The sequence below is a fragment of the Pristis pectinata genome, chromosome 17, assembly GCF_009764475.1.
Source record: "Pristis pectinata isolate sPriPec2 chromosome 17, sPriPec2.1.pri, whole genome shotgun sequence".
Lineage (NCBI taxonomy): Eukaryota > Metazoa > Chordata > Chondrichthyes > Rhinopristiformes > Pristidae > Pristis > Pristis pectinata.
Genome location: NC_067421.1, coordinates 7,155,172 through 7,166,323, shown reverse-complemented (window position 1 = coordinate 7,166,323; position 11,152 = coordinate 7,155,172). Strand labels below are relative to the sequence as shown.

At 41.6% G+C, this 11,152-nt stretch overlaps 1 protein-coding gene across 1 annotated transcript in view; it reads left to right on the top strand.

Annotated features, from left to right (window-relative positions):
• The first annotated feature begins 8,715 nt into the window (after window positions 1–8,715).
• The window catches only part of eif4enif1 (eukaryotic translation initiation factor 4E nuclear import factor 1), a 43,841-nt gene continuing 41,404 nt past the window's right edge, over window positions 8,716–11,152 (top strand). The window contains exons 1-2 of the mRNA XM_052032336.1: window positions 8,716–9,006; window positions 9,373–9,464. Coding sequence (XP_051888296.1) covers window positions 9,375–9,464 — 90 coding nt within the window. The 5' untranslated portion in view covers window positions 8,716–9,006; window positions 9,373–9,374. The remainder of the gene's footprint in view (window positions 9,007–9,372; window positions 9,465–11,152) is intronic.

The following is an 11,152-nucleotide window of genomic DNA, read 5'->3' as shown; positions in this document are numbered from 1 at the left end:
GTGTGTGAGAGAAGGTAAAGTGCAGTGATATAGGAAGCGTTGAAAATGACTGCAGCAAAACACCTACAATCTGCTGTCCAGCTGAATGGAAATCCCTTCGGTTCGACATCTGGTACACCAGGCAATGTTTGCCACGCTTTCTGAAACTCACTGACCTCATTTCCCGGGCTCCCTTTCAGTTCACCAGGGTCTGGTTCCCCGGTGTATTTGGACATTCAGGAACCTTTCTATAGGATGCCACGCAAGGAATTATTCAACAAAATTAGAATGCACAATTTTCAGGGCGGGGGGTGAGATATATTGGGATTGATTTGGGACTGGTCTATGGAAATAACACAGAGAATAGGAATAAGTAAATCATTTTTGGATTGAAAGATTATGACTAATGAGTGACTGTAAATTGGTGACGGGGGCCACAGATGTTTACAATCTTTATCAATGCTTTGGATGAGGGGATCAAGTTGTGATGATGCAAAGATGGCTGGCAATGTGGGCTTTGAAGATGCAGAGATATGGACAGCTTAAGGTAATGTGTAAGGGCATGGTGGAAGGAACATTGTGTGGAAAATTGCGAGGTCAGCCACTTCGGTTTAAAAAAAAAACTTTTTTTAATAGTAAGGGATTGGTGTTCAGCAAGAAACGGGTATCCTTGCACACAAATCACGGTTGCAGAGTTACAGCAAGCAATTGGGAAGGTGAATGGGTTGTTGGCCTTTACAGCAAGAGTATTTCCGCACAAGAGGAGAGATATCGTGCTCCAATTATCCTGTGATAAGGCTGCACCTGAAATATTGTTTACAGGTCTGGTCTCCCTATCTGAGGAAGGATACATTTGCAATCGAGGCAATTCTGGATTTGGTGTTGTGCATTGAACTAGATTTGATTAGGGAGCTTAAGATGAAGGAACCTTTAGGAGGCGGTGATCATATAGAATTCACCCTGCAGTTTGAGAAGGAGAAGCTAAAATCAAGTGTATCAATATTACAGTTGAGTAAAGGTAACTACAGAGGCATGAGCGAGGAGCTGGCCAAAGTTGATTGGAAGGGGACCGTAGCAGGGATGACGGTAGAGCAGCAATGGCAGAAGTTTCTGGGAGTAATTTGGAGGATGCAGGATCAGTTCATCCCAAAGAAGCAACAGCATTCTAAAGGGGAGATGAGGCAACCATGGCTGATGAGGGAAGTCAGAGACAGCATAAAAGCAAAAGAGAGGGTGTATCCTATTGCAAAAATTAGTGGGAAACTAGAGGAGTGGGAAGCTTTTAAAAACCAACAGAAGGCAACTAAAAAAAGCAATAAGGGGAGAAAAGATGAAATATGAAGGTAAGAGGATATCAAAGATATATAAAGAGTAAAGGAGAGGCAAGAGTGGACATCAGACAGCTGGAAAATGACACTGGAGAAGAAATAATGAGGAACAAAGAAATGGCGGACAAACTGAATAAGTATTTTGTGTCAGTCTTCATTTCATATTCAGCCCTTTGTCACTTCCACCTATCCCCTCCCAGCTTCTAACATTATTCCCACTCTCATCTGCCTATCACCCCACTCACCTGGTTCCACCTATCACCTGCCAGCTCTTCGCTCCATCTTTTTGTACTGGCTATCTCCCCTCTTTCTTTCTAGTCCAGATGAAAGGTCTCAACCTGAAACATCAACTGTCCATTTCCCTCTGTAGATGCTGCCTGACCCGTGGAGTTCCTCCAGCACCCTTGTGTATTGCTCTAGATTTCCAGCATCTGCAGTCTCTTGTTTCTCCATTTCTTCACCCAAAAAGTAATCGAGCTTTGTCATTTTCTACCTCAGTAAAAAAACAGAGACTCAGTCACTGAGTGCATTCGATACAGAGATCAATATTTGGGGGGATATTAAGGTATTCAGTGGGCCTGGGCTTAGTGCAGAAAGCAATGCCAAGGTCAAATATCAACAATGTACTTGCTGAATTATGGAGAAGGCACAAAAAGCCAAATGCTCACTCCTGCTTCTATTTGATATGTGATGTTATATTACAATTATATGGTAAACACAAAGCTATTAGAAGTGATTGGATACCAGGCTGGGAGAAGGAAAGAAGTATGTATGTTTGAATTAGTGAAATAAGTATTTCTCAGCTCAGCACAGACTAGTGTTAATGCTATTTTCATGTCAGACACCTGGGAGCGGGTACGATGGAGACACAAAAGACTGCAGATGCTGGAATCTGGAGCAAAAAAACAAACTGATGGAAGAGCTCAACAGGTCAAGCAGCATCTGTGAGGAGATGGTCAACATATTGGGTCAGGACCCTGCATCAGGAGTGAAGGTATAGAGGGAAGATGACCAGTATATAGAAGTGAGAGGGAGGGGTGAGATAGAAGCTTGAGATTTTAGGTGGCATCAGCTGAGGTGGGGATGATGGACAGATGGAACCAGGGGAGTGTTGAGACAGAAGCTGGTAGGTGATAGGTGGAAACAAATAAAAGGAGGGGGGGGTGGAATTAGGCAGATGGAACTGGGGTGGGGTGGGGAGGGTGGAGAGAGAGGCTGGAAGATTATATGTGGAACCAGATAAGGGAGAGTTGATGGACAGATGTAACCAGATAGGGGATAAAGAGGGGAGAGGAAAGGTGAATCAAGGGAGAAGAAACCCCACCATTCCACCCAGGTTCTCTGTTCGCCTGATCATTTCCACCCTCCCCCCCCCCCCCCCCAGCCCCATTATGTAAACATTACCCTTCCCTTCCTGGTTCCATCCACCCAACACCCACACACATATCCACCTGGGTTTCTTCTCCCTTTCCCATCCCCACCCTTCCCCCACCTGTTTCCATCAGAAGTGGGTAGTGCTTACAAGAGCACTGTGTGATTTTTGGCTACTGCACTACAAGAATTATATATTGTTGTTTGATATGATTATAAGGGCACAATGTAGAATTACCAGAACAAAAATCAGGGTTTAAATGATTAAGTTATGCATTTAACTTTTATACCCTTAAATTTAGAGGGTTAAGGGGTAATCAAATTTATAAAAGGATTCGATACATTGATATTGAGCAATTATTTTCTCTGAGATGGAATCCAGAATAAGGAGGTGTAATCTTGAAATCTGAGTTTGGCTATTTGAGTGAAATCTGGAAGAAAATTTTTAAGATAAAGGCTAGTGAAAATATTGAGCTATCTGTTTTAAAGTTGAAGGCTGCTAGGGGACAGTTAAAATTTTCAAGATTGCAGTCAATAACGTGCTCTGGACCAAAGAAGGGAAAATGCAGTTGAGGTACAAGTAAATTGATGGCAGGACAGTATGAGTGACCTATTCATGTTACTGGGAGTTACAGACGGTGAAAGAGTGTTTCTGTGTGCGAGAGGGAGGAAGTGTCACCATTAAACAGCAGCACTTAGTCCTCTAAAAGTTATCCTTACATATCCAATGATGTAATTATATTTGTCCATCATTGCTCCATTGTGCATGGGTCTTTTTTCTTCTGCCATGTATCCCATTCACCAGTCCTTCCAACATGATAACCATGGTGCTCTTTCCATGACTGCAGCCATAACATGCTACTATTGTCAGGGTGCTACTGTCTGCCTGCCATAGGCAACTTCCCCTTCTATGACTTTTGCTCTAGATTGAGACCATTCCCATTCCCCTACAAGTTAATGCATGCATACTGGTTTAAAAGCAATTTTACAATCTTCTTGGGAGACTTAATTGGTGTTGTGCACCAAAAGAAGATGAAATCAAATTTTTAGGTAATTATCTGGTTAGTTTCTCATGCTGCTTGTGGGTGCTTGCTGATTAAATTGGTTGGCATATTTCCTAAATTATACAGTGATTACACTTTTAAAGTATTGGTATTGATTTATTATTGTCACTTGTACCGAGGTACAGTGAAAAGCTTGTCTTACAAACCGATCGTACAGGTCAATTCATTACACAGTACAGTTACATTGAGTTAGTACAGAGTGTATTGATGTAGTACAGGTAAAAAAAACAGTAACAGTACAGAGTGAAGTGTCACAGCTACAGGGAAAGTGCAGTGCAATAAGGTGCAAGGTCACAACAATGTAGATCGTGAGGTCAGAGTCCATCTCATTGTATAAGGGAGCCGTTCAATGGTCTTATCACAGTGGGGTAGAAGCTGTCCTTAAGTCTGGTGGTACGTGTCCTCAGGCACCTGTATCTTCTACCCGATGGAAGAGGAGAGAAGAGAGAATGTCCCGGGTGGGTGGGGTCTTTGATTATGCTGGCTGTATTCACTGGCTGTAATATACTTTGGTGCATCTTGCAGTCATTGAGAGGTTCAATGTCCGTAGTTTCTTTTTAATATTCGTATTTTGCCATCCCATCTTCAAAACTTTCATTCTACAGATGGTTCTTACTGTGCCCTATCATGAATTTTACTAATTTACCTGAAGGAAGTATTCAAAAGCATGTCCCTTAACCAAAATATAATCAAATTGTGGAGTCAAATGTTTAAACTTGCTTTTTCCTGATCTCATTACTTATTATCCGTAATAAAAACAGAAAATGCTGGTAATACTCAGCATTTAAGGCAGCTGTGGAAATGGAAGCAGTTAGCATTTCAGTTAATGCTCCTTCATCAGGTGTTTGATGAAAGGTCATGGACCTGACTGCCTGATGTTTGCCATTTTACCATGTTTACCAAATGAGCTCTTTTAAAGCAATTTGCATTCAGCAAATATTTGAGTAATATCTTAAACACATTCTTCATTCTTGCAATCAATTTCCTTTTTTTTTACTTTTATCAGCTCAATTTCTGCATAATCTAAGCTAAACAGCCTCCATTTTCTCCCATTTTAAACTCTCTCAGCACTTAAAATAACTCTTACACTTCAACTGTAAAAATGACTGTTTCTTCATAACTCATAAATCCCATGTCCTAGAATCACAAGAACACAAGAAAATAGGAACAGTCCCCTCAAGCCTGCCCCACCATTCAATACGAGAATGGCTGATTTACCCCAGGCCTCAACTCCTTCTCTGTGTCAGATCCCCATAGCCCTCAATTCCCTGATCTTTCAAAAATTTATCTACCTCCACTTTAAATACTTCCAATGAGCTAGTCTCCATTGTTGATCTTCGCTGAATGCCCTACAATGCACTTGTAATGCAATTTTGCATCAATGTACATAGCTGTGATCTTAAATTAACAGAAATTTAAGATTTCAGCTATCTATATTTGCACAAACCCAAATAGAAAACCTGGGAACTGCGTGTATCTGTTTCCACAATTAAGGAAGAACAGGAACAATCTTACTTTTGGTTTCCATTTGCAATTTTTACCTATGTGCAAAGATTAACTAACTTGATCCCAAACTGGTTTCACAGCCTCTATTTTCATTACGTATGCCATTGAGAGCAGAGCATTTTATTTGTGATGACTGTGTATGAAATAGAGTTAATTCCATCATAATAAATAGATTAAGAAATGGTCAAAAGTCTGACAACTGTGGAACAAAAATACCACTCCTTTTGCAAGTTGTGATATTGGTGCATGTTGCCATTCATGCACCCAGGATCATGTTCTCTTGCTGACCAGCTTCTCCTTGTAACCAAAGTGAAGTGAGATTTGAATGTTTGCAAATATTTAAGAAAGTAACAAAGATCATGAAGGCTTTGGTGATGCATTGTCTGAACCAGATGAGCACTATTTTTGGTTTAGTCTTGGTTCCATTGGAGTACTTTCATCCAAATCAGACACTTGTTGGTCCCAGTCCAACTCTAGAGGCATGAATATTCCAGTGACGTACTGAGAGGGTGTGACAATATTGAAGGGGCTGTGTTTTCAATGAGATGTTAGACTGATGGCCCATCTACCCCCTCAGAATAAAATATTCTTTGGCACAATTTCCAACAAGAGCAGGGAAATAAATGCTTTCAGATGTCCAGACCAATGTTCATCACACAACCACCCCACTAGTAAAACAGATTACCTCGTCAATTCTTTTATAGATATTTTTGAAAAGTGCAGTGTAGATCTTAGCTTTTCTGTTTTCTCTAGTAAAGCACATGACTGCACTTCAAAAGGCACATCATTGGCTATGTTTTGGTTCATCCTGGGGTGGTTAAATGCAAGATTTTTTTTCTTGTAATATAAATCAAATCTTTAAATTCCACTGACCACTGATAGAAAACACGGCAATATTCAACTTGTTTCATTACAACACTAATGCAGACATTTCAAGGTGTTTCACCGGAGGATTATTAAACCAAATTTGATACTGAGCCACCTAAATTGCTGGTATGGCAAAAAACCAAAGGCTTGGCCAAGAGGCAGATTTTAAGAAACATCTCAAAAGAGAAGAGAGAGAGGTTTAAGTTTAGAATTCCAGAGATGCCTAGGCAGCTGAAGCCATGGTTGATAGAGTGAAGTAATGAAGGTAGTGAGAACATTAAAACTTTCATGTAGGTAAATCAGCAGGATACATATGAGCCTAGGGCAATGAATGAAAGAGACAAAGGACAATTTGGAATATGGGTGGGCAAGCTCTGGAAGACCTTAAAAATGATGGAATATGGGACCCTGGCCAAGAATGTGTTGAAAACAATGCCAGTGATAGTCCAGATATTTAAAGAAAATTTCTACTCATCCAATACTGTACAACAAACAAGTATCTAATAATTTAGAGTATGCAAGGGTTAAGTGGGGAAGAGGTTAAGCTACATTTCACCAACCTACACACAGAACCTAGTGTGTTTTCAAATACCATTATGGGTGGGGAGGGGGGTAGGTATTTGAGAATGGGAAGGGTTAGAGATAGGTAGGAGACAACAGAGTTGAAGGGGAAAGAGAAATCAGACAGTCAATTCTGTAGCTACTGCTGGATAAATAAAAAAAATTACTGGGTAGCAACATCTCTCCCAGCTGGAATACTCTGGAACAGTGCACATCTGCAAATCCTATGAGTTTGACAGAGATTTTCCAGCAATTCATGAATCTCCAGAGACCTTGGTGCATACTTTAGGCTATGCAATCTCAGGTCACAATTCTGGCTTACACATGTATACCAAGCCACTGATGCAGAAATTGACATGAGGAGAATGTTGTGATAAAGCACATCAATGACTTGGGAAAGATTGCAACTTTCCTTATGGTCCTTCTTAATCACATTTATAATGTTAATGTGTGCCAGCACAATGAGAAAGATGCAAACTTGACGGGATACATTAAGACTAAGTTCTGGGAAAGATTGGCATAGATTCAGGGAATAGAACACATTCACAGGCATTAATGAGGTTGAAAATGGGGCTGGAGCTTGCAAAGCTATTGGAGTCAAGTATTTTGGGGGGAGGCTAATGTTGTCAGTACCTGCAGTAGGGTCAGCACCTGAGGAGAGGCAACAGTTAACAGTATTAGCCAACATGGGCCCATTCATGGACTCAAAGTATCAATTAATTTAGATCAAGGAAAATGCTGATCATTACCATCACGCTGATGCAATGGCCTTTTTGGCAATAAATCTATTTATTCTCTCATTGGGTATAAATAGTGGAGGAGCTATTGTTAACATAAATGATTCCTGTTTTTTCAGGGGTTCAACTCAGAAAATATTTATATAAATTACAAAAATACATATTTACAATGTGGCAATAATTGTCAACAAGCAAATGGAGTATATTTTTGAAGTACATAAATCAAGTTAAAAGGTTTAAAGGTTGGCACAACATTGAGGGCCGAAGGGCCTGTATTGCGCTGTACTGTTCTATGTTCTAAAATATTGTCCCAGGAATCCATGATGCACTTCAGCACCTCAGTTGTCCACGATTCAATGAAGGACTTTAATTTTCCATTTGACAGCGTGCGCCCCCTTTCCACAGACACCAAAGCACAAGCAGAGCTCCAGATCGGGGGCAGATAGTCAACCTAAACAAACCTCTCTACTCCTTGTTCCTTTTGATCTGTTGACTCATTGTCAGCACTTTGACCAGGCCCAGGAGCACCTACAGCTGCACCATTTTTAAAATCCTCCTCATTTATTGGCCAGTGATGAGGAATACAGAGCATATCTGCAGCCAAATGCAATAATGCAAGGCCAGCATTACTGCCCGTCCCTTACTACCCTTTCCAAGACGGCGATGAACTACCTTCCTGAGCCCCTGTAGTGAAGACGGTCCCACTGCGCCTTTGGCCAGGAGGGCAGCGAGATCCCCAGGGTTTAGACACACAACCATCAGCAGCAATGGGAAAGGAACATGGGCCACGGAAACTGCAGACCCCAGGAGTCCATTCACATCTCAAAGCAGACTGACAGAGATCCTCCAGGCACATCCCACGACCACAGGCGGAGCAGCTGTGCGCGGTGACACCCGGAGTGACCCTGGCGGGACCAGCGGCAACAGGAGGCGGCACCGCTCCGCACGGTGCTCCGGCTGGCGGCACGATGCCACCAACCCGCCCTTCTGATTGGCTGAGCCCAGCCAACTATAGTCGTCCACTTGATTCGCCTGGAGGTCCTTTGCGTTTTAAAATACATAATCAGTACGAAACATAAACAGTCTGAAAATAAAGTAAAGAGTTTTTAAAATGATGATTCGATGTGTCTTTTTTTTAATGTTGAAGACTTTTGGTTTGAATATTTTTTTTCTCTGCGTGAGGGCGGGCGGCGGGCGGCCCGTACATCCGGGCGCGTGACGCGGCTGCCGGGGGGAGGGGGGTGGGGGGGGGTTCATAGCGGAGCGGCGGAGGCGGCTGCTGAGGCTCGGCGGCGGCTTCAGCCTTCGGTCCCCGTCTTCGGCGCTCGGAGCCTGCAGTCGGTTGCCGTTGGGTGTTGTCGCTCTCTCGGCCGGTCGTGTTCCGAGTGTGCGTGTGCGTTCGTCGGCCGCCACTTGGCGTGTGGCGGGCTGGGGCTGCCCCGGGGCCGCTGCACAAGCTGCCGGGTAACCCGGGGAGCGGTTGGGTGTCCCCTCTCCCTCCCCCAGCACCAACTTCTCCTTCCCCCCCTCATTCCCCTGCCTCCTCAGCCAGGCGCCTAATAAGCAAGATTAGGTGCCTTGTTGCCTTTTCAGGTACGTGTGCTTGCGTGTAGGAAGTGGTCTGGGTTTCGTGCTGTGGGAGAAGGGATGGGTTTTTGTTTCTTGGAATTGAAGCCACTCTGTCTGCACATTCTCCCCTCTTCCGAACTAAATGGTCAAAGCTATGTTTCGGTTTGCCTTGCCTCTTCTGTAGTGTGGGTGATATTGTACGTCTGCGTTGCCCTGCATTTGGGCTTTTTACGTTGAATGAAATGCAGTCTGTAGGTTTGTTGGGCGAAATGGTGTACTGAAGGGCCTATTTGCTGTTTGTATTGTGATCGTTTTAGGACTGTAGTTTGTCTGAGCTATTGGTGCAACAGTTTGTAAATTTTGTTTTGATGTCTTTAAACTTCATGGCAGGCATGGATAAAAAAGAATGGATTGAAGAAAAAGATCAATTAAATGATACATTAAAAATGTGTGGCATGAAAAAACCATATAGATATTCCAAGGTAAGTTCAAATATTTAGTGTTTTTTTAATTAGGTAGGTTTAACTCCTAGGAACTTTTGCTATTATTGTGAAATATTTGTAGGATTTATGTATTTTGATAATTTAGGATTGCTGTTTATATTCCACTTTATTTCATATTTCTGGCTTTAGTGTTTTCATTTTTTAATAGTTCAGTTATCTTTCAAGTATTGCATGTGAATAATCTGATGATGGTTCTTTCTTTGGCCTAGTATCTGTACTAAGATAAGCAAAATAAATAAAAATGCCGTGTGGTCAAAAATTTGCATCTTGGAAGTGTACATTACACCATATCCCAGCAGTTTAAGATTTCATCAGAAACTGATAACTGCTAAAATTTAACTTGGGACTACCTTGCCAACCTGTTCAGGTTGGGAATCTGCATGACAAGCTCTTGGCCAGCTTGGTTCAATCAGTTTGGATATAAACATGAAAATTAGGTGTCAGCCACTTGGCCCCTCCAGGTTGATCACACAACAAGAAATGCTGATCTGTGATTTCCACCCTGTTCCCATCTATACCATGTAACCTTTTATTGCTTGCTTCTCAAGAACGTAACTACCTCTACCTCAAAATATTCACTCTGTTACCATCCTGTGAGGAAGAGCTCCAAAGACTCATGCCCCTTGGAGGAGAAATTTTTGCCTCTTGTAAATTTTTTTTTGACAGTAATTGACCTTGTTTCAGATTCTCTCAAGGGGAAACATCCTTTGCATATCTATGCTTTCAAATCCCCCAACCCCAAACTTGGGTTCTTGTATGTTTCAATCTGGTTGACTTTTGCTTTTCTCCAGCAGATACAAGCCTAGTCCATCCAAATCTTTCCGCAAAAATAACCTGTCCATTTCGGGTATCAATTTAAGTAAAGATTTCTGAATTGCACCCTTTAAATAGAACAATATTGTACATCAGCTGTGGTCTTGTGAATTCCCTATAAAACTTGCATATTGGTGGGAAAATTAGCTGATGGAGACAGAAAATTTTAATCATACTACTTTGCATGTAATGAAAAGCTGGGTGGTAATGCTGAAACTAACTGTTCACTACTTCAGATGAATCTTTACAATACAGAATAAAGTTCCATTTACATGTGAGTTGATGAAAACCCTTGGTGTATACATTTGCAGAAATGAAAACATATTCTTGGGAAAAAATACTGAGTTAAATATCACAATGTACCTGTGAGATGTATTGGCAGGGGCCAGTGAGGAACAGATGAGGCAGGACAATGGCACTCAAGCCAAACTATTTTTACAAGAATGGTATTTAGTGACTAAGTGTCTGTCTGTGCATAACTTTTTAAAAAAAAACACATACTAAATAGCGGCACACTCCATAATTTGGTTTATTGATATCCGCTAAATTGGTCACGTTGAGTTTCCATTCTTTCAACATGGGCAGGGATTGGAAGTTGTTTGAAGAGTACTGTAAGTTGAGTGAAGCTGGGCAAATTGGATTTTAATTAAATCACACCCTCGATCTAGAACTTACTACACACTAGAAATTTATTTTAAAAATACTAACTAAAAATGAGCCATATCCCTTAATTTTAAGCAGATATGCTTTGAGACAAAGGCTAACTACCCCCATTTTGTGTGGGTCTTTTCCTCTCTGGCAGTGCAACATAGAACTATGGTATTTGACCATTGTGCTTTCAAATAATTATCAAT